The following is a 25129-nucleotide window of genomic DNA, read 5'->3' as shown; positions in this document are numbered from 1 at the left end:
ACAAAAACAACAGTTGTTTAAACAGCTTCATTATGGGAACAAAATTACTGAACTTGACAATCATTTTAAGACGATTTTTAAAAATGCCAGTGTGGCAAAATAGTATCTCTAGAATATCTGTTTTTCAAAATGTTAAATATGCTGTTTTAACAAAAGCTGTTGATGTCTAGAAACCATGCCTTAATGTGCTTTTGGATTTTCCCCCGTGCATGGAAAAAACATCGTTGAGAAAATGCCACAGTCCCAAGGGAAGAATCTTGAAGTGCTTTCATTTAATAATTTAGCATTAATGGCACAAAACGGTAAAGGTGCAGAAATACCTTCCTAGAGTTTTCCTTCATCCTTTCAGAGGGGTTATTATCAGTTTTTGACTAGCAGGTTACTATTTCTTTTCATCTGTGTCAAGTATTGTCTTCTTTTCTTTTCATCTGTGTCTTCTTTTCTTTTCATCTTCTTTTCATCATCTTCTTTTCATCTGTGTCTTCTTTTCTTTTCATCTGTGTCTTCTTTTCTTTTCATCTTCTTTCTTTTCATCTGTGTCAAGTAGTGTCTTCTATCAGGCTTTTGGCTGTGTTTGTGTGTGCACGCCCATGTGGGCACCTAAAGTGTTGCTGGTGTGCACACATTCTCACAGGTACCCATGATGTGTTTGAGTTAGTATCCAGTTGGCATTTCAGTAGGGTCTTACAACCTTAGCCTATTTGGGAGGGGTGTTAGGGAAATAGATATTTGCGGGGAGAAAGAGATGGAGACTTTTGTCTTTTGGCTTGTACTTGAAGACAATGTTATGGCCCCCTGGACCGTTTACCTAGATTTGAATTGCTTGCGATGTGGCTTGTAACCTTTATGACTCTAAGTTCCTTGGGCTGTCTTTAAAGGCTGGAGGGTGCTCAAAGACTGGAGAGGAACAGAACCCCGCACCAAGGGAGCTGGGAGCAGAGGGCATATTTGTAAGGGGCTAAGTGGTAGAGGTCCACCACTTAGTAGACCCCGCAGTAGGGTGGGAGTTAAAAGCAGTGGCCGTAGTGGAGCTGACATTCGTTTTGCAACATGAGAGGAAAGAAAAGGTGAGGGAAGAATGAACGTTTCTAGAAGATAAATGCTTAATTTCCAGAAGGTAGACCACAAAGTCGAGGGACTGTGGTAGATGCTTTATGCTCTTCATCTTACTATTTAATCTGCAGCACAGTCCTGTGGTGGAGTTACTCGGTGGTTAGGGCGCCTGCTCCTGGAGGAGGCCACTGTGGCACACAGTGGTGCAAGGAGTCAACACAGGTTTGTCTGGCGTCAAAGCCCTTTTCTTTCACATCGACTCTAGAATGAACTCATAAAGGGTTTCATTTTGGAGGGAGGGAGGCAGAGAATTTTTAACCATTAAGGAAGTGTTAGGAGCTGTCAGGATAATTTCTTAAGAACATTAATTAATTAAGAATTATTATTTGTGGAATTTTTAGGAGGGATTTCTCAGCATACTTTTTAAGAAGTTCATGCTGGTGACTCCAAAGCATTCTTTGATTCACCTTGTGAATATTCAGTTTTTATAGCAGGTATCATTGGTGTGTCATGATTCTGTATATTTAGAACACATTTAACTTTCGAGTAATTTGCACATCTGCTCTGGAGTCTTCGGAAGGTAGGGTGAAACTTATAGGTAGAGATTTTCACAGGTTTGCACATTTGTAAAGTGGGAATTTAGAGTTCAAAAGGGTGCTTATTAAGATACGAAGGTCTGAAATAAGTGACCTTCATAGGTGCTACCTTAAACCTTACAGGTGGGGCTACAAAGGCAGAGAAACAAATAAGTGTGAATTAACATATAACTAGAGATTTCTCAAATGTTGAAAGAGAAAAACTCAAGGTGACTATCAGAAAGTGCTGTTTTATTCTGTAGGAGGTATACTCTGGGAAGTCGTCATTCCCCCAGATGATGACATCCATGCATATGAACCAGATTGGAGAGGCTTTGGAGACATGCATGGGTATGATGATTGTCCGATTGAGAGCATTTGGGGTTTCTTCCTTTTCCACAGCTCATCCTTTGAGGTTTACTTCATGAACAGATGACCCCCCTCTTGTCTGACGGAGCATAGCATAACTGTGACTCCGGGTTGGTTTGGTCACCGCATCCTGAAAGCTTCCTGTGGGCCAGGCACCGGAGTGGGGACTGGAGAGGAGTCCCGGCCCTTAGAGTTTCCAGCCTCCAGGTGGTGGGAGGATGGAGGAGAATGTGGAAACGGGACACTTACGGGCTGTCCCTCACTGGGAGCTTAGAAAAAACTGTTAATTCAGCTTTGGGGTTTGAACCTTACAGGAAAGGTGGGATTTGAGATCTGTGACTTGTGCTAGGCATTTTTCTGTAAGTGCTCATTTATTCTTAAAACAGGTCTAGGAAGTAGATGGTTACCATCCTCAGGTTCATGACCTGAATTAGAGGTAGAACTGGGATTTGAACCAAGATCTGTCTGACCGCAAAGCCCATGTTGTTTATCATTACATTGGCTGTATTGCTCCCCTTAAAAAGTGAGTAGGAGTGTGGCTCACTAGGAAGGCCCGGGATTTTCTTATTTATTATGTTGTTAGGAAGATGAAAGGAGGACTGGAAATAGGACAGTGGGAATTGAGAAGAAGGAGTGAAAGAGAAACGAGATATAAAAAGGAAGGAAAGGTGCTTAGTTGTCATTGTGATCCAGTAATGGCTTCTTTGTCACTGCTTCCACGCAGTGCAGAGTTGTTCTGGAACGCTAAAGCGACTGATTAAAAAAATCTTTGTACTAATTCTGTTTTCCCCTAAGAACTTTTGTTCTAACTTGATCACTTCTGGTTGTGTCATTCATGTATGAATGTTGAAAATTATGTGCTAATGTTATCACCACATCTTTCCTTCTGCCACCCACTCCCCACTCCAAGGCCTTTATTACCTCAGTGTCTGTCATCACAAACAGTGCAGGTCGATTGGGTCCTATTTTGCCTTTTAATTACATCACTCAGCAACATTTACAGTGTAGTAGCAAAAAGGGAAGGAAAGGAATGGTACCTAGGTCAGTTTTGTCTTTCTCTCCATTCTCGGAGCACCCTCCAGCCTTGAGAGAACCCAAGGAACTAAGTGTTCCAAGCCACATCACAAGCAGTTCATATCTAGGTAAACAGCCAGTAGTATCATCATCTCTATTTTAAAAATCAGAGAAACTGGGCCCAGCACTTGGTGGAATGCATAATTTGCACCTCGGGCTTTCAAGCCTCTAGAGCTCGTGTGCTTTGTATTACAAAGGGAGGCTTCTGTTCTTACTCTTGCTGTCACTTAGACACTCAGCTCACCTCCCCACCCAGCTTTGATTTCCTCTTCTGTTGGATGAGGAAGCTTGAACTCAATGCCACTTTGTGTTCCTTCCAGCTCTAGTCTTGAAAACATGTGATGAAAATTTATTTTCGCTGAAGAAGAAAGATGGAAAGCCCATGAGGGCAGAAAGTGGAGTTTGTGTTTCTCTTAGAACCTACCATTGCTTTGCACTAGTGGGCTCTCAGATTTTTAGCTAATGAGCCTTCTTGTTCCTGTTGCAAAGCTCACTATATCCTAGTAACCTTTCTTGAGTATTCTTGGATATTCTTATCCAGTTCCAGTGTTTTCTGCATCACCTCAAACTGTACAAATTGTGTACCACTGCATGTTTTGTTTTTTTTATCTTTTTTTTTTTTTTGCGGTACACGGGCCTCTTACACGGGCCTCTCATTGTTGTGGCCTCTCCCGTTGCGGAGCACGGGCTCCGGACGCGCAGGCTCAGCGGCCATGGCTCACGGGCCCAGCCGCTCCGCGGCATGTGGGATCTTCCCGGACCGGGGCACGAACCCGCGTCCCCTGCATCGGCAGGCGGACTCTCAACCGCTGCGCCACCAGGGAAGCCCTGCATGTTTTGTTTATGTTATCCTCTCCCTGTGCTTTATTTACTGATTGCTTTGTCTTCCATGCTATAGAATGCAAGCTCCTATAGGTTTTGTTTCTTTTGTTTTCCCCAGTGGTAACTGATAGAATATATTCTTTTCTTCTGCTAGTAACCCCAAAGAAGTTGGACTTGGTCATCTTTTCAGTGTGTGGTTTGACCATTTGAAATAGAAGCATATACACAAGAATAAAAAGAGGGATTTGCTGAAAAACCAAAGGTTTGTCCTTGTGGAGACTTATTTGGATTCTCATTCTGTTGGTTGAATTGATTTGTTGGCGTATAAGTGTGTCCTGATGGACTGCTCTGAAGATCTAAATCCGTGCTTTTTGACCTTTTCGAAGTCAGACACTGCTTTACTAATTGGATGAAGAAAAGCCATGAATCACTCCTTGGAGAATCTGCAGATACACTCCTCATTCAAAACTTCTCATGTAATTTGGGGACAGGAGGACCACAGTTTACTGTGGGTGCCTAGTTGACCTCTGGTTCAGAGAGTGGCAGAGGGGGAAGAAACATGAGAGGTCATCTGGTGAAGTCCAGAGAAAACTTGGTCAGTTTATTTGGGTCTCTTTATTTTATTCTTTCAAAAAATTTTTAAATGGATGCCTTCGTTGCCTTTGCCCTTCCTAGTAAGGTTGTTTCTTTTTTTTTCTCTACATGCCTGACTTTGAGCACAGTGCTTTGGCAGTTAGTCCTCTTTAGTAAATGTGTGAGTGTTGTCCCGTCTACCTTTAAAAAAGAATAACTGCTTTCTCAGTCTCGTTTGCTCTCCCTAGCTATTCCCTTCTGGAAGTAGCTTATCCTAGCAAGCCTCTGCAAATAGTCTTAATCACCATTCTCTCACCACCCATTCACTCCTAAAGTCATTGCCTGGGAACCTTATTGCTTCATTACTGCATCTGTTGTTGTATTTTTATTCTTTATCACCTGTGTACCCTCTGTAGCATTTGACACCTGTTGCCATTGTGCTACTTGACACTCTTCCCTTCACCTTTTTTTTTTTTTTTGCTGTACGCGGGCCTCTCACTGTTGTGGCCTCGCCCGTTGCGGAGCACAGGCTCCGGACGCGCAGGCTCAGCGGCCATGGCTCACGGGCCCAGCCGCTCCGCGGCATGTGGGATCTTCCCGGACCGGGGCACGAACCCATGTCCCCTGCATCGGCAGGCGGACTCTCAACCACTGCGCCACCAGGGAAGACCCCTTCCGCTTCTTAATCACCCTCTTTTGGCTTTCTCCCACCCATCTGGCCATTTTTACCCACTCCTTATGGAGTCCTGTGGGTGAGGCTGAGGGATACAGGTTCCCCCCTGCCTTCTTGCTCCTCTTCTCGTTGTCTCTCAGTGTCCCCACCCGTCTTCCTTTTTCCCTGTCGGGGAGCTCTTCTGCCAGTACCCTTGGCTTCTAACAGCGTTTATGAATGATCCTAGGCCTGCCCCTAGCCCATATGTGGGACTGCAGATACTTCAAATGCAGCATGCCCCAAGATGTATTTTTCCCCACTCCCTTTTCCTTTTTTCTCCAAATCTCCTCTTCCTGCACATACCTCCTTGAATGGTACCCACATCCACACAGTGGAGCGACTCAAACTCAGAAAGCCCATGGCTCAGCTCTGTCCCTTCTTCCTTGTCCCCTCTGTGGCTGCCTCATCGTCCTCCCGGATGGCTGTAATAGCTTCTCTCCTGGTTTTCCTGCCTTGAGTCTTTCTTCTCTCCATACTGGTGGCACTTTCAAATGTGCAAATCTCAGCTTATCTCTTGCTTTTTTTTTTTGAAGTTTTGAATTTTATTTTGTTTATTTTTTATACAGCAGGTTCTTATTAGTTCTCTTGCTTTCTTAAAATCTTTAAATGTCTACCCATTGCCAAAAGAAAAACTTTTAAATTCTTTAACAGGACCTGGAAAATCATTTGTGCCCCTGATCTCTCCAGCATCACCTTTCCTCATGCTTGTGCTCTGGCCTTTGGTTCTCCCTGGTTGTAGAGCTTTTGCATATGTTGTTTCCATCACTCAAGATGAGTTCATTCCTCCTCCTGTCCCACTGCTCCCTCCTGCACTTTGAGGTCATTTTCCTGACACTCCACTCACATTGTGCCTGTCCCCTGTGCCCCTGCACGTATCATGGTGAGTTGTGTTTGGTTACTTGCCTTCCTCCCCTGTTAATCAGCAAGGCCTTTGCCTTTTTTTGGACCATGTCTTCTATCCCTGATCCCAGTGCTTAGCATAATGCATGGCACGAGGCACCTTCTCAGGGAGTTCACGTCCAGGTTGAGAAAGGTGAGAAGGGAAAAAGAAAAGAAAACTTAATGTGCAAAGGAATGATGAAGCCCATCAACAAGGCCTGCTGTGTGCAGCTGATCGATGTGGACATAGTGCCTTTCACTCAGAAAATAAAGATATTCTACCAAGCATTGGTCACTTTTCTCTCCTCTGCATGCTTCGGTTTCGCCGCCTTCCGTCCTGGTGCAGGGCCTCAGCAGCGCCCGCACCACCCCTTCACCTGGTGTGCTTCACCCCGTTCCTCTTCCATCGCTTGTGGTATCTTGCTCCCCTAGTCAGCCTCTCTGTTTCTGGTGTCTCAACTTCCTGTTCTACTTGATGCTTTCCCAGTGCCTGCAAACATGCTTAAGCTTCCCCTTCCTAAAAGGAAATCACATTCCTCCAGATCTTCCCCCACTTAAGCAAATGCTCGGTCTTACATCACAGGTAAATTTTTGGAAGCAGTGAATCTCAGTGACTGGTTTACGTCTTCACTCTCCTTTCAATTCTCATTCCTTACCCCTCCACTGAAGCCCTTCTCAGTCACCAGGTTTCTCTTTGTGACTTTTGTCTTTGACTTTTCTGGTGAACTGCCCAGCCGTTTATCATCTCTTTTACTGGATGTTGACATTCCCCAACCTTCTGTCCTCAGTCTTCTCCATTTAAGCATTCTCTGGGTTGTCGCATTAATAGTCCCTTCGGCTCTCACTTCTACACAGAAAACTCGCAAATCTCCAAGCAGATCTTTTGATCTCTAGGCTATCTGCCTACCAGTCATTTCTGCCTCTCTGGTGGTCATGAAAACACCTCAGGACTTGCCATATTCCGCGCTGCATTCGTGGTTTACGCTCTCGTTCCCTGTTGAATGTGTCTGCCGTATCTTGGGACTGGCCCTTGCTCCCAGAGGGGTACGCCAGAGATCCTAACCTCGTCTTTCCCTGCCCCTTATCCCACGCTGCTCACGTCTAGTCAGTCCATTTTCATGAGCAGCGTCTCCTGCACCCCTCTGCTTCTGTTTCTGCCCACTGCCGTATCCTGAGTGTAGGCCCTCTCTCTTCAGTATTATTGCCCCATGTCCCAACTCCCTGTTTCTAATTTACTCCTTACTTCCCTCACCCTTCAAGCTATCCTGGATACACTTTTCAGAATTATTTTCTAAAAATTGAAATTGATCATGTCATTTCTTTATTTTAAAACGACGTTCGTTGGCTCCCTCAGTCCTACAGGTTAGTGTTCAAAATTCTTAGGCCAGCATCACAGCCTTTCAAAACTGGGTCACACTTCTTTATTTTTAAAACGGTCTCGGCTTTTATTCTCTATTTTAAACAACTAAAATATTCAAACACTCACACACACACACAGATGTGTGAGTACATCTCCTCTTGTATCTGGTTGCTCCTGAATGCTGGCAGAGGCGGTGAATACTTTTCAGAGCCCCTGAGGAGAAGGAAACCCATTTTCCTTCCTCATACCTGCCTTCCTAGCGTCATTTTTAATATTCTTCCTTTCATTTCCTTCCACAGAGCTCATTGCCAGACTTGTGTAGGTTTATGGCTTTACTTAAGCTATAAGCCTTTAAAAAGCATAAGCAGACATGATTTCCCGCCACCCCTCCCGGTTCTCAGTTCATTCCCTTCCCTCAAACCCCTTCTTCTGCAGCCATACGGTCTCCCTTACAAAGGCCTCTTGCACTTTGATCACACCACACCGTGCTTACCCCAGGGCTTTTTCTCCAACTGAGAATGTACGTTCCTTTATCTTTTCAAACTCTGGGACTTCCCCTCAGTGTTCAACTCCCCGCCCTCCTGTGTTTACACAAAACTTTATATATTATCTTTCACGTGGTATTCAGTGCAATGAGAGGTAGTGTACAACCCAGCAGTTAAGAGTGTGAACTCTGGGGCTAAAATGCTTGGATGTGAATCCTGGATCTACCACCTAAAAGTTATATGACCTGGGATAAAGTATTTAACTTCTGTGCCTCAGATTCTTCACTTTGTGGTATGTTAGGAGAGGATTAGTGAATTAGCACATGTAAAGTGCTTAGAATAGACCTGTTAAGTGTTAACTAATGTTACTGTTGTTTGATAATGTTTTTTCAAGATACATCATTCCGGAGCCTCAACCCTGGAGATTCTTTTTTTTTTTTTTTTTTTTTTGCGGTACGTGGGCCTCTCCCGTTGCAGGCTCAGCGGCCATGGCTCACGGGCCCAGCCGCTCCGCGGCACGTGGGATCTTCCCGGACCGGGGCGTGAACCCGCGTCCCCCACATTGGCAGGCGGACTCCCAGCCACTGCGCCACCAGGGCAGCCCTGGAGACTCTTACTCATTAGCTCTGGATGGGTCTTTCCAGGCTTCTGGGCAGGGACTAGCTTGAGAGCCTAGTGCAGCACCTGGGCTGTGCAGTCGTCAGCTACTTACTGGATGCCTGCAGTGTGCTAAATACTGTCCCGGGTACTTGAGACGCCAAGATGAAAAAACTGACAAAACCTCCTAGTGGGGAAGATGGGCAGTATATAAAAGGATGGGAAAGACGTGTAATATGGTATCAGATAATGGTAGGTGCTGAATGGGGAGTGGGGGTGGACGCAGGATAAAGGGGTTTGGTTGGGAGTGGGTTCTGTTTTAAAGAGGGTAACTGGGGAAGGCTGAGTTTCCGCGAAGGTGATGTTTGAACTGAGACCTGTGTAAAATGAGCGTGCAAGCTGGGGGAAGAGCATTAGAGAGAGAGGGGACGGCAAGTGCACGGCCCTCGGATGGTGATGGGCTTGGTGTGTTCAAGGAGCAGCACAGTCTTGAACGATGGAGTGGTGCAGTAGGAGATGGGCTCAGGGAGGAAGGAGGAGCTCTTGGTAGACAGGCCACGGGAAGGACTTTGGATTTTGTTGTGATGTGGGAAGGCATGGAGGATTCTGACCAGGAGTCTTTTTAAAAGACCATGGTCGGTGTGGGGAAAGTAGGCTGTGGGAGATGTGTGGGAGCCATGAGGCTGCTACAGTTACCCGTAACTCGTCCACCCATCCGTCCTCCATACAGTTATCCATCATCCATCTACCCATCCATCATGCACACAGTTGTCCATAATCCATCCATCCATCTGTAATCCATACAGTTATCCGTAACCCAGGCCAAGAGACTGTGGCTTGGACCAGGGCGGTGGCAGTGGAGAGAATGGGATGAGAAGTGCTCAGATTCCAAATCTCTTTTGAAGGTAGAGCTGGCTGAAAGGTCAAATGTGGAGCAGGAGAGGAAGAGAGGAAGCTAAGGTGACTGCTTTTGGCTCAAGCATTTCGGTGAATGGTGGTTTCTTTTCCTGAGATGGGAAACACTGGGTTTGGGGGAGGGGAATGGGACTCTGCTCTTTGGCCATGATAAACTTGAGATGCTTAGTACAGCTGTAAGTGGACATCAGGGGAGAGGGTCAGGCTGTGGATATAAATTTGGCAATTCTCAGTTTATCGTTAGAACACAGTATAGGGAGGAATAATTTTTTCCAACTGAGAGGTGACGTAAGCCTTTCCAAAAGAGAGGACATTTGAGCAAAACTTTGAAGAATGAGTATGATTTCCAAAGTCAAGAAAGGGGAAAATGGAAAATATTTTTCACCCAAGTCTCACAGCCTTTTTCCCTGGCCTCTTGTTGAATTTGTTTAAGAAGCTGCTGACCTGGTTGATAATCTCTTTTCACTTGTATAGCCACTTAGGTTCTCTATTGAAAAGGAAACCAGAGCAGATTACATACTGACTGATAAACCACATTCTGCTATTTCTCATTGTTCACAAATTGAAAATTCGACTTGGACCATAGAGGTGCAGAATGCTAAGTGTGTTTTTGCTTCACTCCTCTGTGTTTGCTGTGAATTGGGACGTGTTGATTTTGGTGTGGAGGTTTTTCATGTGTTGTCATCTCCACTGAAGGTTGAACATTTTGGGGAAGTTTTTACTTCTGCTGTTACTGACTCTAGGCACTTGACTTGACCTGTTAATTTATAACTCAGTCAAGTTCCAGCCACAATGACCATGAGAAATTGGGACCCCTTGCTCTCTAATCACGCATATAACTCCTTTGGGCATAATATCTGTCTTGATTCTTCCTGCTTTGTGTGAAAAAAAATGTCATGTTTTGCCACTCTCCTTTACAGGTAGAATTTTAATTGGAGTAGAATATTGCTTATCTTTTTGTTTAATTTCATGATCACCCTAATCACAAATTTGGTCTCCTAAATAAAGAAAAATTACTAGATGTTTGTTAGTCAATGGGTCAAAGATTATGCATTGAAAAAAAAACTGAGTCTAAGGTACTTTTAGAACTGATATAAAATTCACACTAGATAGGTGTGCCATTACCTTAAAATAATCTGTTTTAGTGCTGGGTATAGGTAGAATGTACGAAACTTCAGCTCTTATATAATACTTTTAGCCATTTTTCTATTTAGAAAAGAAATGTTGCATTAACGAAAGTAGTCATAGAATTTATTTCTAGGGCTTCCCTGGTGGCACAGTGGTTGAGAATCCGCCTGCCAATGCAGGGGACACAGGTTCGAGCCCTGGTCCGGGAAGATCCCACATGCCATGGAGCAGCTAAGCCCGTGCGCCACAACTACTGAGCCTGTGTGCCGCAACTACTGAAGCCCACGCGCCAAGAGCCCGTGCTCTGCAATGAGAGAAGCCACTGCAATGAGAAGCCCGCACACTGCAATGAAGAGTAGCCCCGCTCACCGCAACTAGAGAAAGCCCAGGCGCAGCAACGAAGACCCAACACAGCCAAAAATAAATAAATAAAATAAATAAATTTCGGGGGAAAAAAAAGGAATTTATCTCTAGATGGGTAAAGGCTTCTAGTCTTCAAAGTTTTTATAATAGATTTTGTCAAAATTTTGAGTTTGGGTCTTTGTCTTGAATTAGTGAGACCACTTCTACTCTAAACGTGTTTTAAATAATAACCTTGATTTTTATAAAAATTACACAGGAATGGCTATTGATGTGTGTATATTGGTTTTCAACAGCTCCACAATTCAGGATTCTAGTATTTTCATGTATACAAAGCATTCTGGACAAGAAGAAAATTCTCTCAGAACATTGTCTGGATCTTAAACTATTGCTTTTTTCCTGTGGGAAAAAATGTAAATACACAAAAATACATATAATTTAATAAACACCCAAATACAGAATAACTAAATGTTAATAATTTGTTAGACTTGTAAAGTTTTTCTTTAATAAATAAACCTTCACCAAGAATTTGAAGACATGTTTGTCCTCCACATCTGCCCGTTCATGCTCCAGATCTCTTCTTCACTTTCCAGAGGAATCTAGTGTGAACTATTTCCATTTTTTTCTGTATTACCTAATGTGCTATTGTGGTGTATGTATCACGTAACATGTTTTTTGAGACCCAGCTATTGTTGAAATACAGATGTAGCTCATTCTTTTTAATTGCTGTATAGTATTCCTTCATAAGAATTTTTTTTTTTTTTTCGGTCTGCGTTGGGTCTTTGTTGCTGTGTGCAGGCTTTCTCTAGTTGCGACGAGCGGGGGCTACTCTTTGTTGAGGTGCGTAGGCTCTAGGCCCACGGGCTTCAGTAGTTGTGGCACACGGGCTCTAGAGCACAGGCTCAGTAGTTGTGGCACATGCGCTTAGTTGCTCCGCGGTATGTGGGATCTTCTCAGACCAGGGCTCGAACTCGTGTCCCCTGCATTGGTAGGCAGATTCTTAACCACTGTGCCACCGGGGAAGTCCCAACACATTTATTCTTAATAAGAGTTCTTTATATATTCTAATAGTAATTGCTTATCTGTTAACATAAGCTCCAAATATCCTTCAGTTTCCTAAGGTGTTCCTTGCTGTCCAGCTTTATGTCTTTTGCAGGTAGCTTTCCTGAGTTTGATCTTACACTTCCATAGTACTTTATCCATTGGATTCTTACACTACAGTAGGGTGCCTTGTGGTCTAGTTTTTCCCACCCATGGAGTTGATGGGAGACTGAGTTTTACTTCTTTTTGCTCCAAAGGAGCTAGGAAACTAGTGAGTTGAATAAGCAGCCTTAAAGGTTGGTATAGTCTATCTCAGTCAAGCTGGCGTCTAGTGTGCTTTTGATGGCATCATTAGGGAGTATTCTTGGTTTTTGATTTCTCTTGCTATAATAATGGGTGTGATGTTTCTCAGTAGCTGGCCTTCTCCGAGGATATCAGGTAGGTTACTTTATTAATTTAGAACACTTTGCATTCTAAGATTTCTTTGGGAAAGTTATGTGTATGTGTAGGGTTCTTTATGTGTGGTTCTTTCAGAATAAGAGGTACATAATTAGGCTTTCTGCTGAAATATTGGAATCCACTGTCTGCCATTAAAGGCACATTGGTTGCAAACCTTTATTTTTGTTTCTGAAGCTTTGAATTAACGTGTGAGCTAATAATTAAATCAAGAAAATAGATTTTAAAAAATTACCTCCCAGTGTCCTTACTCTTGAATTCATGGTTATTTAAGAACTTACCGTCTTTGAATAGCTGTTACTATGAAATCTGTTTTTCATTTTTTTTGAAGGGGCAACGTTAAACAAAATTATCATAGAATAATAATGACGAAGGCATCATTGACACAAGTGAACATTTTTAGTACCTTCAACCTGTGTATGAACAAAAATATATCATGATTTCGGATCAAAGTTATGGAAACGTGTCAGAATCAGAGTTGAATCGCCTCTGAGGAAGTCTGGTGTTCATTTGTGCTGCACACACTTACTGAGCCCTTTAGTGCAACAGTGTGTTGCGCTCTTCTAGACTCAGACCTTCCAGTGCTGAATCGTGGAGATTCACTCTAGGTGGGAAACAGGCAGGAAAGGAACACATGAACTATCAGTCAGTGGTAAGTCTTAGGTAGAAGATGAAAAGGGGGATAGTGCTGCGGAGGGAGCAGTCAGCAGCCAGATCAGTGTGGGTTCGCCCCGAGCCTGGTGGTGCATCCAGGAGGGAGGGTGCAGGAAGACTGGAAGCATTGTTTAAAGTAGAGAGAAGTGTGGCACGGCCGTTTTACTCATTTGTTCAGCATATTTATTGCGCATCTGTGCTATGTCTGGAAGTGTTCTGCAAACTGATGATCAGCGGTGAACACAAGAGGGACAGAAAAGTCTCTGTTTTTGGAGTTTACATTCTGAAAGTGGAAGCCTTACATAAACAAGAAAAATAATGTGAGGATTGGTGCATTGCAGATGGTTAGGGAAAGTAGGAAGCAATAGGATACCTTTAATGAAAATACACTGTCAAAGGATAAATTTTAAAGACGTCTATAAGATATCCAACAGATTTTTACTTGACAGTGTCCATTTCCCCCATCTTAATATACTTTTACAATAGACTCTGTGTATCAGGGTCTATTGTATTGAAACCTCAAGCATAATTTCATTGTCTTAACAAAACCCATCATCAGTCCTAGGCTTCTGGAGACAGATTATTGCCTTTCCAGAAGGTAATCTTTTCAGAGTTGAAATGACATATGGTAACTTGTTTTTTGGAAGTGTTGAAGAAACAAGAGATATTGTACCTAAATTGTGTTTATAAAAGAGTATAAAATAATATAGCTCTTTTTATGCAGAGTGGGAAAAAACTTATGGAGCTAATAACTTTAAATTTATATCTGGAAAGCTGAGAGCTGATAAATTATATATCAAATTGGCATATAACTTACTTGGTAACACATAGTTTGAGTTTCAAAGTATTGTGGCTACCTCAGGACACATATTACAAAGGAAGGCTATGTATTTGCAACACCAGAATTTCATGAACTCCAGAAAATGGAAGAAAAGCAAAACAAAGCATCTTTATTTATTTATTCAATTATACACACACAGTATATTAAAATCAGTCATATTTACTATCTGAAACTGCGGGGGTGCCACCAAAAGTGGATTAATATGAAGACCAAATACTTTTTTTTTCCTTCTTTTTTGGGGGGAAAAGAAAAAGCTTTATTGTTTTTAGAGCAGTTTTAGGTTCACAGCAAAATTGAGCAGAAAGTACAGAGAGTTGCCCCGGCTGCACACATGCACAGTCTCCTCCACCATCAACGTCCAGCACTAGAGTAGTACGTGCGTTACAATTGATAAAGCTGCCTTGACACGTCATTGTCACCCAAAGTCCGTAGTCTGCGTCAGGGTTCGGTCTTGGCGTAGTACATCCTGTGAGTTTTGATAAATGTATAATAACATGTATCCACCAATATAGTATCATACAGAATAGTTTCACTGTCCTAATAACCCTCTGTACTCAGTCTCTGTATCCCTCCCTTCCATCTTAACCCCTGGCAACCACTATCTTCATAGTTTTGCCTTTTCCTTAATGTTATATAGTTGGAATTATACAGGTTATAGACTTTTCAGATTGGCTTCTTTAACTGAGTAATATGCATTTAAGATTCGTCTGTGTCTGAATTTTCATGGTGTGATGGCTCATCTTAGTATGGAATGATATTCCATTGTCTATATATACCACTGTTTATTTACCTACTGAAGGACATCTTGGTTGCTTTCAAGTTTTGGCAGTATGAATAAAGTTGCTGTAAACATCTGTGTGCACATTTTTGTGTGGACGTGAGTTTCCAGCTCCTTTGGGTAAATACCAGGGAGTGCGATTGCTGGATTGTGTGGCAAGAGAGTATGTTGGGTTTTTTAAGAAACAGCCGCACTGTCTGCCAAAGTTCCATACCATTCTGAATTCGCAGCAGCGAGGAATGAGAACTGTTGCTCCACATCCTTGCCAGCCTTTTATGCTGTCAGTGTTTTAAATTTTGGCCATTCTAATAAGTGTGTATTGGTATCTCATTTGTTGTTTTAATTTGCAATTTCCTAATGACATATGTTGAACATCTTTTCACTTGTATATTTTTTCCACCTGTATATCTTCTTTACTGAGGTGTCTGTTCAGATCTTTTGCCCATTTTTTTTAAGTTCAGTTGTTCATTTTCTTATTGTTGAGTTTTAAGAGTTCTTTATATATTTTGGGTGACAGTCCTTTATTAAATACTTTAAATATTTTGCACATATTTTCTCCCAGTCTGTGGCTTGCTTGTCTTCGCGTTCTCCTTAACAGTATCCACTGCAGAACAAACATTTTTAATTTTAATGAAGTCTAGCTTATCAATTATTTCTTTCATGGTTTGTGCCTTCCGTATTGTATCTGAAAAGTCATCGCCAAACCCAAGGTTATCTAGATTTTCTTATGTTATCATCTAGGAGTTTTATAGTTTCGTGTGTGTGTGTGTATATATCTATCTTTGTTTTCTAGTTGAATTGCTAAGGAAAAATATTACCCCTTAATTTCTGTCCTGCTCTTTACATATGGGGTGATACGATATGCTTAAGGTTACACAGATAAGTAAGGTCAAGATTGAGTTTTGAGTTCACTTGGAGTTTCACTGTCACCTTTTACAGTCATTGGGACCTGAATGCTTAAGTTATTCTTTTGTGAAAATGGTTATTTGCATTTTCTGAAAGGAAGAGTTTTGTTATAGTCTTTTCTTCCATGGATCTTGGAATGAACGATTACAGGAAGGAAGTACTCTTAAACCGTGCATAGATTGCTAAAATGTTTAAAAATTTAATGGAATACTTTTTCCACAGAATGCTCTTGTGTTTCTTGATTGATAAGTTTATCTAGCCATTTTTGATGAAATTGTCAATACCTGAAACCTGATGTCTTACTGTTGAGAATCTCGTTTGCTGGATTATGACCTTCTTTCCTTGACCTTTAAAACCAGCGCTTTATAATGCTGAGACTCCATTTTTGTAAGTAAGACTGAAAAATTAACTGTTCCTGCTTTTACTTTTAATGCTATGCGTATTTCTGCTGAAATTGTATTATTTACTTTCTAAGGCCAATTCTAGATCTTCTTACTGTTTTAAAATACACACTTTAAAATGACAATAAGCCAAACCTGGGTGGAAGAAATAGTTTATACTGTGCTTAGTTTTATCTTAGTATGTTTTAGAGCATGTCATGGAATTCATATTTGCGTTAGTTAATGCTATTCATGAGCATCTATCAGACTCACAAGAATTTTCACAGATGAATATGCATAATATAGGGCATGAAGAACATTATTCAAATTGTTAAAAAGGAGAAAAATTAAAACTTTAAGGAATATTCCTAATTTCTCCCAGATTCATGTTGCTTCATGTTTTTGGACCTCCTTTTTCACATGTTAGATGTTAATTCTTAAATATCTGTATAACTATATGAAATAAGGAAGATTAGAAAGAAAAATGCTTAAAAGGAGGTGCTGCAGTGCTAGAGATACCAATCATTTTTTTCATCTTTTAAAATAAAAAAGTCTAATTTTTGAAGATTTCATTTGTAAATTGACTCTGTTCATTGGTGATAAATATGCATGTTGGTATAGGAAAATCCCATTTTTTACATAATGCTTTAATGGAAATGGCAGTTCTATGAAATGAAAATGACTAGTAAAAATATGAATGATTCTCATAAGCCCTTATTACATCATTTTTATTGAGGTTTTTGTGTATTCTGATTCATTAATAGAGGGGAAAGGGAGAACAGTAACATGATTTATTTCCTATAATTACTCAAATCGAATAGAATTTGTTTTCAATAAAATTCTTAGAGTCAATTGCCCAGGGAGAGGAGAGAAGGGTTGGCCTGTTTTTACAAAATGTCATGATTTTTACACATGAGACTTTGCTATTTTATCAATGATGTTGTTCACTTGCATATATTTTTAGTATAGTTTATTCCAGATTTTTAAAAATAAAACCTATGTAAGCCCAAGAAATCTCTAACACTTTTTTTTTTTTTTTTTTTTTTTTTTTTTTTGCGGTACGCGGGCCTCTCACCGCTGCGGCCTCTCCCGTTGAGGAGCACAGGCTCCGGACGCGCAGGCTCAGCGGCCATGGCTCACGGGCCCAGTCGCTCCGCGGCATGTGGGATCTTCCCAGACCGGGGCACGAACCCGTGTCCCCTGCATCAGCAGGCGGACTCTCAACCACTGCGCCACCAGAGAAGCCCGGAATCTCTAACACTTAATGGCTCAGGATTGAGTGTTGAGGGAGAAATCTGGGATATTTATTTTATTCTGCTTATTACACAAATATCGTTTGTCTTTCAATAATTTAGACTACTTTTTAGGTGAATCTTATAGGCTGAAATATTATTTAGATTGCTATGTAATGGGTTAACTGGTGGAATTTCCAAAAGCAGATTAGTGTTTACAGTTAAATTTGCTTTATTTTTGTGGAATACCTAGCAGAAAAGGTCATTGTAAAGGATAAAGACACTTAAACTCCCCCCTCTGATGAGGCAGGGTGAGGAGGAAGAGACGGGAGAAACTGAGCTGGAAACAAGTAAGTGCTCTTAATTTCATCACCGTGGAATCTTGCCAGCATCCCTATTTTCTGCTTAGTAAACTTCAAACCACCTTAGAAAATCCTCTATTTTTTTGGATGTGTTTGTGGGGCCTTATGAATTCTTGGCATTCTGAACTGAAGATGTTTCCATGTTCTTGAGGCAGAATTTTGTTGAAACAAATAACTTTAAGCTTCTATCTGGAAAGCTTTAAGGCCTGTTAGTTTATGAAGCACCTTCAGGTTGTCGGTGAGAGTACTGTTTTCCCCCGTAGGCCTTATATTTGAAAGCGCACCCCTTTTCAGGTGTCTCACAGTTTTTGTCTGTTTTCTTCTCCTTTCCCCCCCAGCATTGTGGGGTCATTCGAGCTGGAGCTCTGCTTATATGATTGGCATGTAAGTCCTTGTGATTGGCACCTTTTACATGAGGGCCAAGGAATATATGTACATTGTGATTGTGCCCGTGTAGGTCTGTCTGAGCTTGTGTTTGTGTGTTTGTTTAATTGCTTTCTTTGACTCCAGAAAACTTGAGTTGTGTTTAGTTGTTCTTTTTTTCTTTTACCATTGCTGAAGTGATATCCACTTCAAGCAAAGAGGCTTAACGGGAGATCAGACTTTCTCCATCTTCATTCTGAGCCAGACTGCATGTGTTGGAGAGCGGAAAAGGGTAGAGTCGTGGAGAGCTGCTGCCTCCATAATCCTGAAAAGACTGCCTCAGCACCACGTGTCTTTTTTCTCCCGAGAGGCCAAGAATTTGATACGAGGATGGAGCGTGGTCAGCGTCTGGCTGTCGCTCACCGTGGCTGAAAATCCTGTTGGGCCACAGGGTACCCACCCTCCTGTGTCAGCTTTTAGTTCTCAGTAAGGAGATGACTTAGCATGTCAAGAGAGGGTTATGTGTGATGGAGTCAGTAGGCGGGATCAGATAGCAGAGGCCTTGCCTTTCCCCATGCCTGGCCACAGCCGGACCTACAAAGTGCCTCCCTCTTGTGGCGTCCAGCTTGACTGCCACGGGGCCAAGGGCAGGGCTTATTGGAAAGGTAAGCAAATGGAGAAATTCTGTCTAGGCATTTCATTCTTTTTTTTGGGGGGGGGGGCGCCCTGCCACGTGGCTTGTGGGGTCTTAGTTCCCCGACCTGGGATTGAACCCTTGCCCTTGGCAGTGAAAGCGTGGAGTCCTAACCGCTGGACCACTGGGGAATTCCCTAGGCATTTCGTTCCTGAAGGTGTCGTTGCTCAAAGAATGGGAATAGCTTTTAGTATAAGTAACTACAAAACAATAGATAATCTAGTAGTATAATCAGTCCTGCTACAACGCGGCACATGCGTTCCTAAAAATCGCCATCCTATACAAAATAGCACAGTAAAAACCATAGGACTTAGGAGGAGGAAACGAGGTTAGGTGCACAGCACTCAAAACCTTTGCTGGTCACACACACACAAAGACAGGAACCTGATACAAGCAGAAGCACAGTTTTGCGCACATTAAATGGCTCGGAAATATATACATACTACAATAAATATGGCATTTTACCTTGAAAAAGACCTGAAGTTTGCCTGTGGAAGTGGGCGTTGGAAGAGAGTTGCAGTTTGTGAGGTACTGAAGTGGAGGAAGGAGGGTTACCCGAAATCACAGGGAAAGTGACACCAGGTGAGGATGGGTGTGGCCCCTGTCCCACACGGTGAACGGAGGTGCTGGTGGGTGATTGAGGTGTGTGTAGTTGTGTATGTTGTGTATTTCTATGCCACTCAGTGCAGCTGGGTGCAGTTTTCTGTGATCACTTAGCGTTTCTTGCAGACAAAATCACACATAAGCAAATGTGAAATCCATTTTATGCTCAGATTGTCCCCATAATATGCACATCAATCACATTGAAACAGATTCACGTTTTCAAAATAAGCTTTCTAGCGGAACTGGCTGCAGTTTATTTTATTGGAATTGAGTCCCTTTTCCTTTCTTTCTTTTCACCGTTATTGATTTCTTAATTTATATTTGTTAAGCCCATATCAGATTGATTTTTCATGCCCAGAGCACCTCCAGAGGCGAGAACGCAGCCTGAGATTTTAATTTTGCTAGTGGTAATCCACGAGGTACTTTTCCTCCTTGGTGAGTGACTCTCAGTCAGTCTCTGTCTCTGTCTCTCTCTCTCCCTGCCCCCTCTCTCCACACACACCCCTTTACCACATGCCAGGCACAGTGCTGGAGATACAGAAACTGGTATCATTCTTGTCCTCAGGAGCTCAGAGTCTCATTGAAAAATTTTCAAGGCGCAGATTTAAACGTCTTGGTTGTGGATCTCCGTAGGGAGCAGATGAACCAACTTCATGTGTTTCTTAGTTTGTGAACACAGGAGCACACATACCTCCCCACCCCATCTCTTACTTCCTGTGAATGTAAAGATGGGGTAAAGAGCTTGCCTGGAGGAAACACAAAGACATCATTGATTTACATAGTGAAAAGATGTGAATTTGAAAAGAGGTTGAAGAGGTCCTAAGAGACCTTGTAGTTCACCGCCCCGCCCCCGCCCCCCCCCCCCCCGTCCCCCACCCGATTTCTTGATAAACCCTAGTGGTCAGGTGTTGGAGAAGTCTCAGAGTAATGTAAATGGTATGATCCCATTTTTGTTAATCCCCCCATCTCACTCATGTATGTGTGTACTGCTTGTGTAAGCATACGTGATGTGGAAACATCTCCCATATTGTGAATATTAGTTACCTCAGGGGACAAGGGAAAGCTGATTAACTTCCTCTTTATACATCCTTTATTATTTGGCTTGTTTTAAGAAGCATGTTTTACTTTTTTAATTAAAAAATCTAATAAAGTAGAAAATGAATAAATAATAATGATAAAAAATACCCTCAGGGCACTTTGTTTCAATCTTCCCAGTACCCTGGGTAGTTAAAACTGAACGTGATGTTTCAGGGGTGGGCTGCCCAGCAGGACTCTGAACTTGCCACAGCCTGAGATGATGTTACCTTTTCTGCAGCGACACTGTGTTGCTGTGGGGGCAGTTTGTGTGTATAGACCATTAACACCTCAGCGTCATTCTTGCCTCTCTACTACTGTGGGCACACTCTGCCTTTGATAATCATTTTGGACCCAGGTCCAGTCCTTTACATTCTCCCTGTTAGATTTCATCTTGTTATTGCGGAAATCAGTGTTCAGCATAGGTTAAGAACTGGCCTTGGATTCAGGCTGCCTGGTTCCAGATCCTGACTACCGCTAACTAGCATGAAAACTTCAGACAGGCGGTGCGTCATCCCGAGCCTCCGTTTTCTCCTCCGGCAGTAACCATGGATTTGTGAGGTGTCACGGAGACACCGTATGCTAGGACACTCACTAGGCCAGGTGCCTGGTGGCGTGGTGAGAACCTGGTGAATGTTAGCTGTTACTGTTAGTGCGTCAGCCTCGGCTGGTCTCTCCCATCCATCATAATGAGGTGGTTTTGGATTAACCATATTTGCACATCCCTCCTGACCCCAGACCATAAATCAGTCTTTCTTCTAAACGATCCTCCTGAGATCCCCAATTAATCTCTGTCTCATTCCACAGGTCCCTTCACCGACGTTGTCACCACCAACCTAAAGCTTGGCAACCCGACAGACCGAAATGTGTGTTTTAAAGTGAAGACCACGGCACCACGTAGGTACTGCGTGAGGCCCAACAGTGGGATCATTGATGCAGGGGCCTCTATTAATGTATCTGGTAAGTTCTGAGAATGAAGGCCAACAGGGTGGGCTAAAAAGGCCCCCTAGAAGTAGTGGGATCTCTTAAAGCTTGTGTGTGCAGTATAGCAAAATAATATGGTCGTTTTCTCCCCCACAAGCCCCCACCCTCTGATTAAAAAGCTCTGTGGGTCCCACTCACCTGTTGTTCTTCCATAATTAAAGTCTCTTTAGTTGAATGCTTACAGCCTTCGTGCCTCAATAGTTAGAGCAAAATTAAAGTGGTAACTTCAGACTTTGCTTCAGAATGAGTTTGGTTTTCGCTCCCTTGAAATTAAATCTGCCCTTTGGCAGTAAATAAAAAAGGGCTAAACAAACTTAATTTTACTTTGTGGGAGAAAGCTAAATGGAGTTATTTTCTTATTTAAGCTAAATGATTTCTGACATTAAGCTCATGTCATTTCCAGTGATTGGTAACTGCACTTTACTGATTGTGAAAGGGTAAGGGAGATGAAGGCTGAGGAAATTGGAATATACTCAAGGGGGCAAGTTCTGTGCATGTCTGATGGGTTTTTTCCCCTCCTGTCTGAGAGGGCATATATTTTCCAAAGTCCAAATTTTGAAAAGATGCTGGTAGAGTACCCAAATTGAGAATTGGATTTCAGAATTAAGGAGATGTAAGTGATGGGTTTGAGTTTAAATGTATTTTTAGAAATGGAATAAACTTTTAGCTCATTAGAACTTCTGGATCCAACAGTGCTTTTTGTATTTGTGGAGGAGCTGTGGGGGAGTGTGTGTTAATCCTTTAAGTATCAGGAGACTGTCACAGAAGGTTCGGCATCATTAGAAACTACTACTCATTTGAAATGGGTACCTGGCTGGCTTTTTTCATGACAGATTTTGATTGTGATACATTGGGCTATTCATTTGACACCTAAAAGAAAATGACTCACCTCTTGGGAAAGATATAAGGTGTTTCATTATCTGATCATTTCTGCAAACTCTTGTTCCCTACATCCATTGGTCCCTCTCATTATGGTGCGCTCACACCAGCTGTCCCCTTGTGTGTTTGTCCCTGAGGCTGCAAGACCTGATTTGGACTCTTGCATCGGGTTATTATCCAGGAGAAATCAGGAGGGTGGCAGCCAGCATTTACTGAGGGTCTCCTCTGTGCTGGGCCTGCATACATGTCATCATGTAATTTCTGTTATCTGCCCTGTGCAGAATGCACTGTTACCCCCATTGTACTAAGAAGGGGGCCAGTGACAGAGCGAAGGTGTGGACCATCCTGTTTGACTCTGATGCCCAGACGCTCTGAACTACAGCATGCTGGTAAAGGAAGGGGCCCAGGGTGTTGGCATTTCGGTGTTCCTTGGATCCAGAGGGTTTCAGTTTTTCCATTGAAATCAAGGGCAGCTGGTATCTTTAATTCCCTTTTTAAGTTGACTTCTTCTTTACCTCTTGATTTCCTTGCCCATGTCAAATTTGAGTAAGGTTGTCAGTAGATGAGACTTAGATGTTTTCACGGTAGACATGGGGCAGCAACATCGTTTTCTGAATAGTCTCAACGGGCAGTTGTACAGTGTAGGTGTGCTTTCCAATATGAAGTATAAACGTGTGTGAGTATATGTGTATCTCTTTCAGAAAGATTCACCCCTCCCCCATCAGAGGAGTGTTTTTTAAAGTAATAACGAACTCTGGGCATTTGTTTTGATTTATGTCTGCCTCCTTAAGGAAGACCAAGATTTTGTGGTTGTGGCCTTCCTTTTGCAGATAAGAAGGTAAGGTTCAGAGAGTGGGCGTGAATACCTACAGGCACATGGGTGATTAGTGGCCGAGCTAGTATTTGAAGCCAGGTGTCTGTCCTGATCTAGTGGCTCTTTGGTGACACTGAACTGCCTCAACAGTGTTAGGGGATGGCCCCACTTACAAATGAATGTAAAGCAAAATACCTTGGCTCTCAAAATGTCATGTACTTGGGGGAAAAAGCCACTGAATAACAAAATGTCCATGTGTCTGCAGACCTTCCTCCTAATGAGACAAGATTATGTTTACACATGAGAAAGGCCTCCTTTGTTTTTATTTGGTGTGTATCGGTCTCAGTGCTTGGGGTGCACCTGGGTAAAGCCAGATTTTGTTGCATTTTCGGGACAGCCTCATCAGTCAGCAGAGGAGACCAGCCTCCACTTGCTGTAGTTTTCCGTGCTGAGGGGCCGCTGTATCATTTATTAGACGTTCATGTCTTGGGGTGAAAGCACTGCACTTTTCCAAGGGTCTTGTTAAAATGCAGCCACGTGATGGCATCTGGGTGAGGACGTGGGGTTCCCGGGTTCCTGCGGGTGAGAGAGACTGTCCTCAGGAGAAGGAGGCACCCGGCGGCCGGGCAGCGCAGAGGGCTCGGAGGCCGGCCTTCCCTTCCCGCGCGCACGAGCGCGCGGCTGAGCTGGGCTGAGCTGGGCTGCACCCGCTCTACTCAGAGGGCGTTAGAGCTGGGCTTTGGAGACCTGAACCGGGAAGCCCAACCCTGCTGTTTAGCCTGTCGGCTGACCTGTGCCAATACTCTTAACCACCCTAGGTTCCAGTTTTCTCATTTGTGAGGTGGAGGGAGTGGTATCCGCCTCACAGAGTATTTACCAGTGCTGAAGGATTTTAACGGGAAGCGTGGTACGAGAGTGGGATTGCATTTTTCTTCCACTAGCTTTGACAAAAACTGGCTAGTTTCTGTTGGATCTAGGTGGATCGTACATATTTGAATTGCCTTTTTAGAAATAAATCAATCCTATACATTTTACTAATTTATGAAATTTTTCTAATTTAAGAAGAAATTTTTGTTTTTCTTCTTTCTATAATATGCATTTGTTTTATAGTGAAAAGTCACTAGTAAATTTTCAAATACAGTCTATGAAAAGGAGGTCATCAAATCAACTGAAAATACTACCGGCATTGCCCTGCCTACCACACAGAATGTCACAGCATACCTGAAAAGGACATGACTAGTACATTATTTTTTTCCCATCTCTGAAAACCCTTGGGATGTGCTAGCTGACAGGAAAGGTTATAAATCATTCTTTGAGAGAGGGGGGCAAGGAGGAGGGGAAAGAGGAGGAGGGGGATGGTATCCACCCATGGAGCTGGCAACACAGACTGAGGTCTGAGGGCACACAGATCAGGGTTTTGATGGGGGATTGAGACTTTCCAGCTGTCAGATGTCTTTCAGACACACCCTGTGAAACTCTTCTCAGCTGTCAGCTTAATCTGATATTCGCAGGACCTTACATTATGCATCGAAAGTCCAGACGCTGACCTGTCATGTCTCTTCTTCAGAAGACGGCACATCACTCATTGGGCCCTTAAAAAAAACACAACAACTCTTGTATAAACTCAGGTGGTAAAGTTACAGTTGGAAACAGGTATAACCTAAACTTCTTGTGTCGGTAGGTGAAAACATGTGGACTTTGCAAAGGAGTGTTTGGGGATCCGGTCACTCGGGTCTCTGACTCCTTTTCTTTGTCCTTTAGATAGGTGCTCCTTGCATCTCCTTCTGACAGCCCCTTCTGGGATCTGTGCCTGTTGGATGAGGCAGGCAGTAGGTGGGAGGGTGCTGGGTGCTTTGTGTTTGCATTAATTGGCCCAGAATGCCATGGTTTTGGCCCCTTGCCCCTTGATACGCACCATCTGCTAGAGACGGTTTTGAATTATTCAAATCTGGACCTCAGCAAAATAGGCACACTTAAATGGAGATTGGAGGAGAGGAGATTGGATTTTCTCCTCTAGAGATTTTAAATGCAAGGAAAATAGAACTTTTTGAATTAATGAATTGTTTGAAGCAGTGGGGGGTCTCTCCATTTGTTCTAGCTTTACAAAATTAAATCTGTTTTCTGAACTGTCTGGTGGGAAAATATTTTTAAGGTAGACAATTTCTG

General features: G+C 42.8%; 1 protein-coding gene across 1 annotated transcript in view; it reads left to right on the top strand.

Moving 5' to 3' along the window:
- The window catches only part of VAPB (VAMP associated protein B and C), a 49750-nt gene that overhangs the window by 5407 nt on the left and 19214 nt on the right, over positions 1 to 25129 (top strand). Inside the window, exon 2 of the mRNA XM_079946446.1 lies at positions 21094 to 21246. Coding sequence (XP_079802572.1) covers positions 21094 to 21246 — 153 coding nt within the window. The remainder of the gene's footprint in view (positions 1 to 21093; positions 21247 to 25129) is intronic.

The sequence above is a fragment of the Stenella coeruleoalba genome (assembly GCF_951394435.1).
Source record: "Stenella coeruleoalba genome assembly, chromosome: 15".
NCBI classification, from domain to species: domain Eukaryota; kingdom Metazoa; phylum Chordata; class Mammalia; order Artiodactyla; family Delphinidae; genus Stenella; species Stenella coeruleoalba.
The sequence above is the reverse complement of the archived record's forward strand: the minus strand, read 5'-3'. Positions and strand labels throughout refer to the sequence as shown.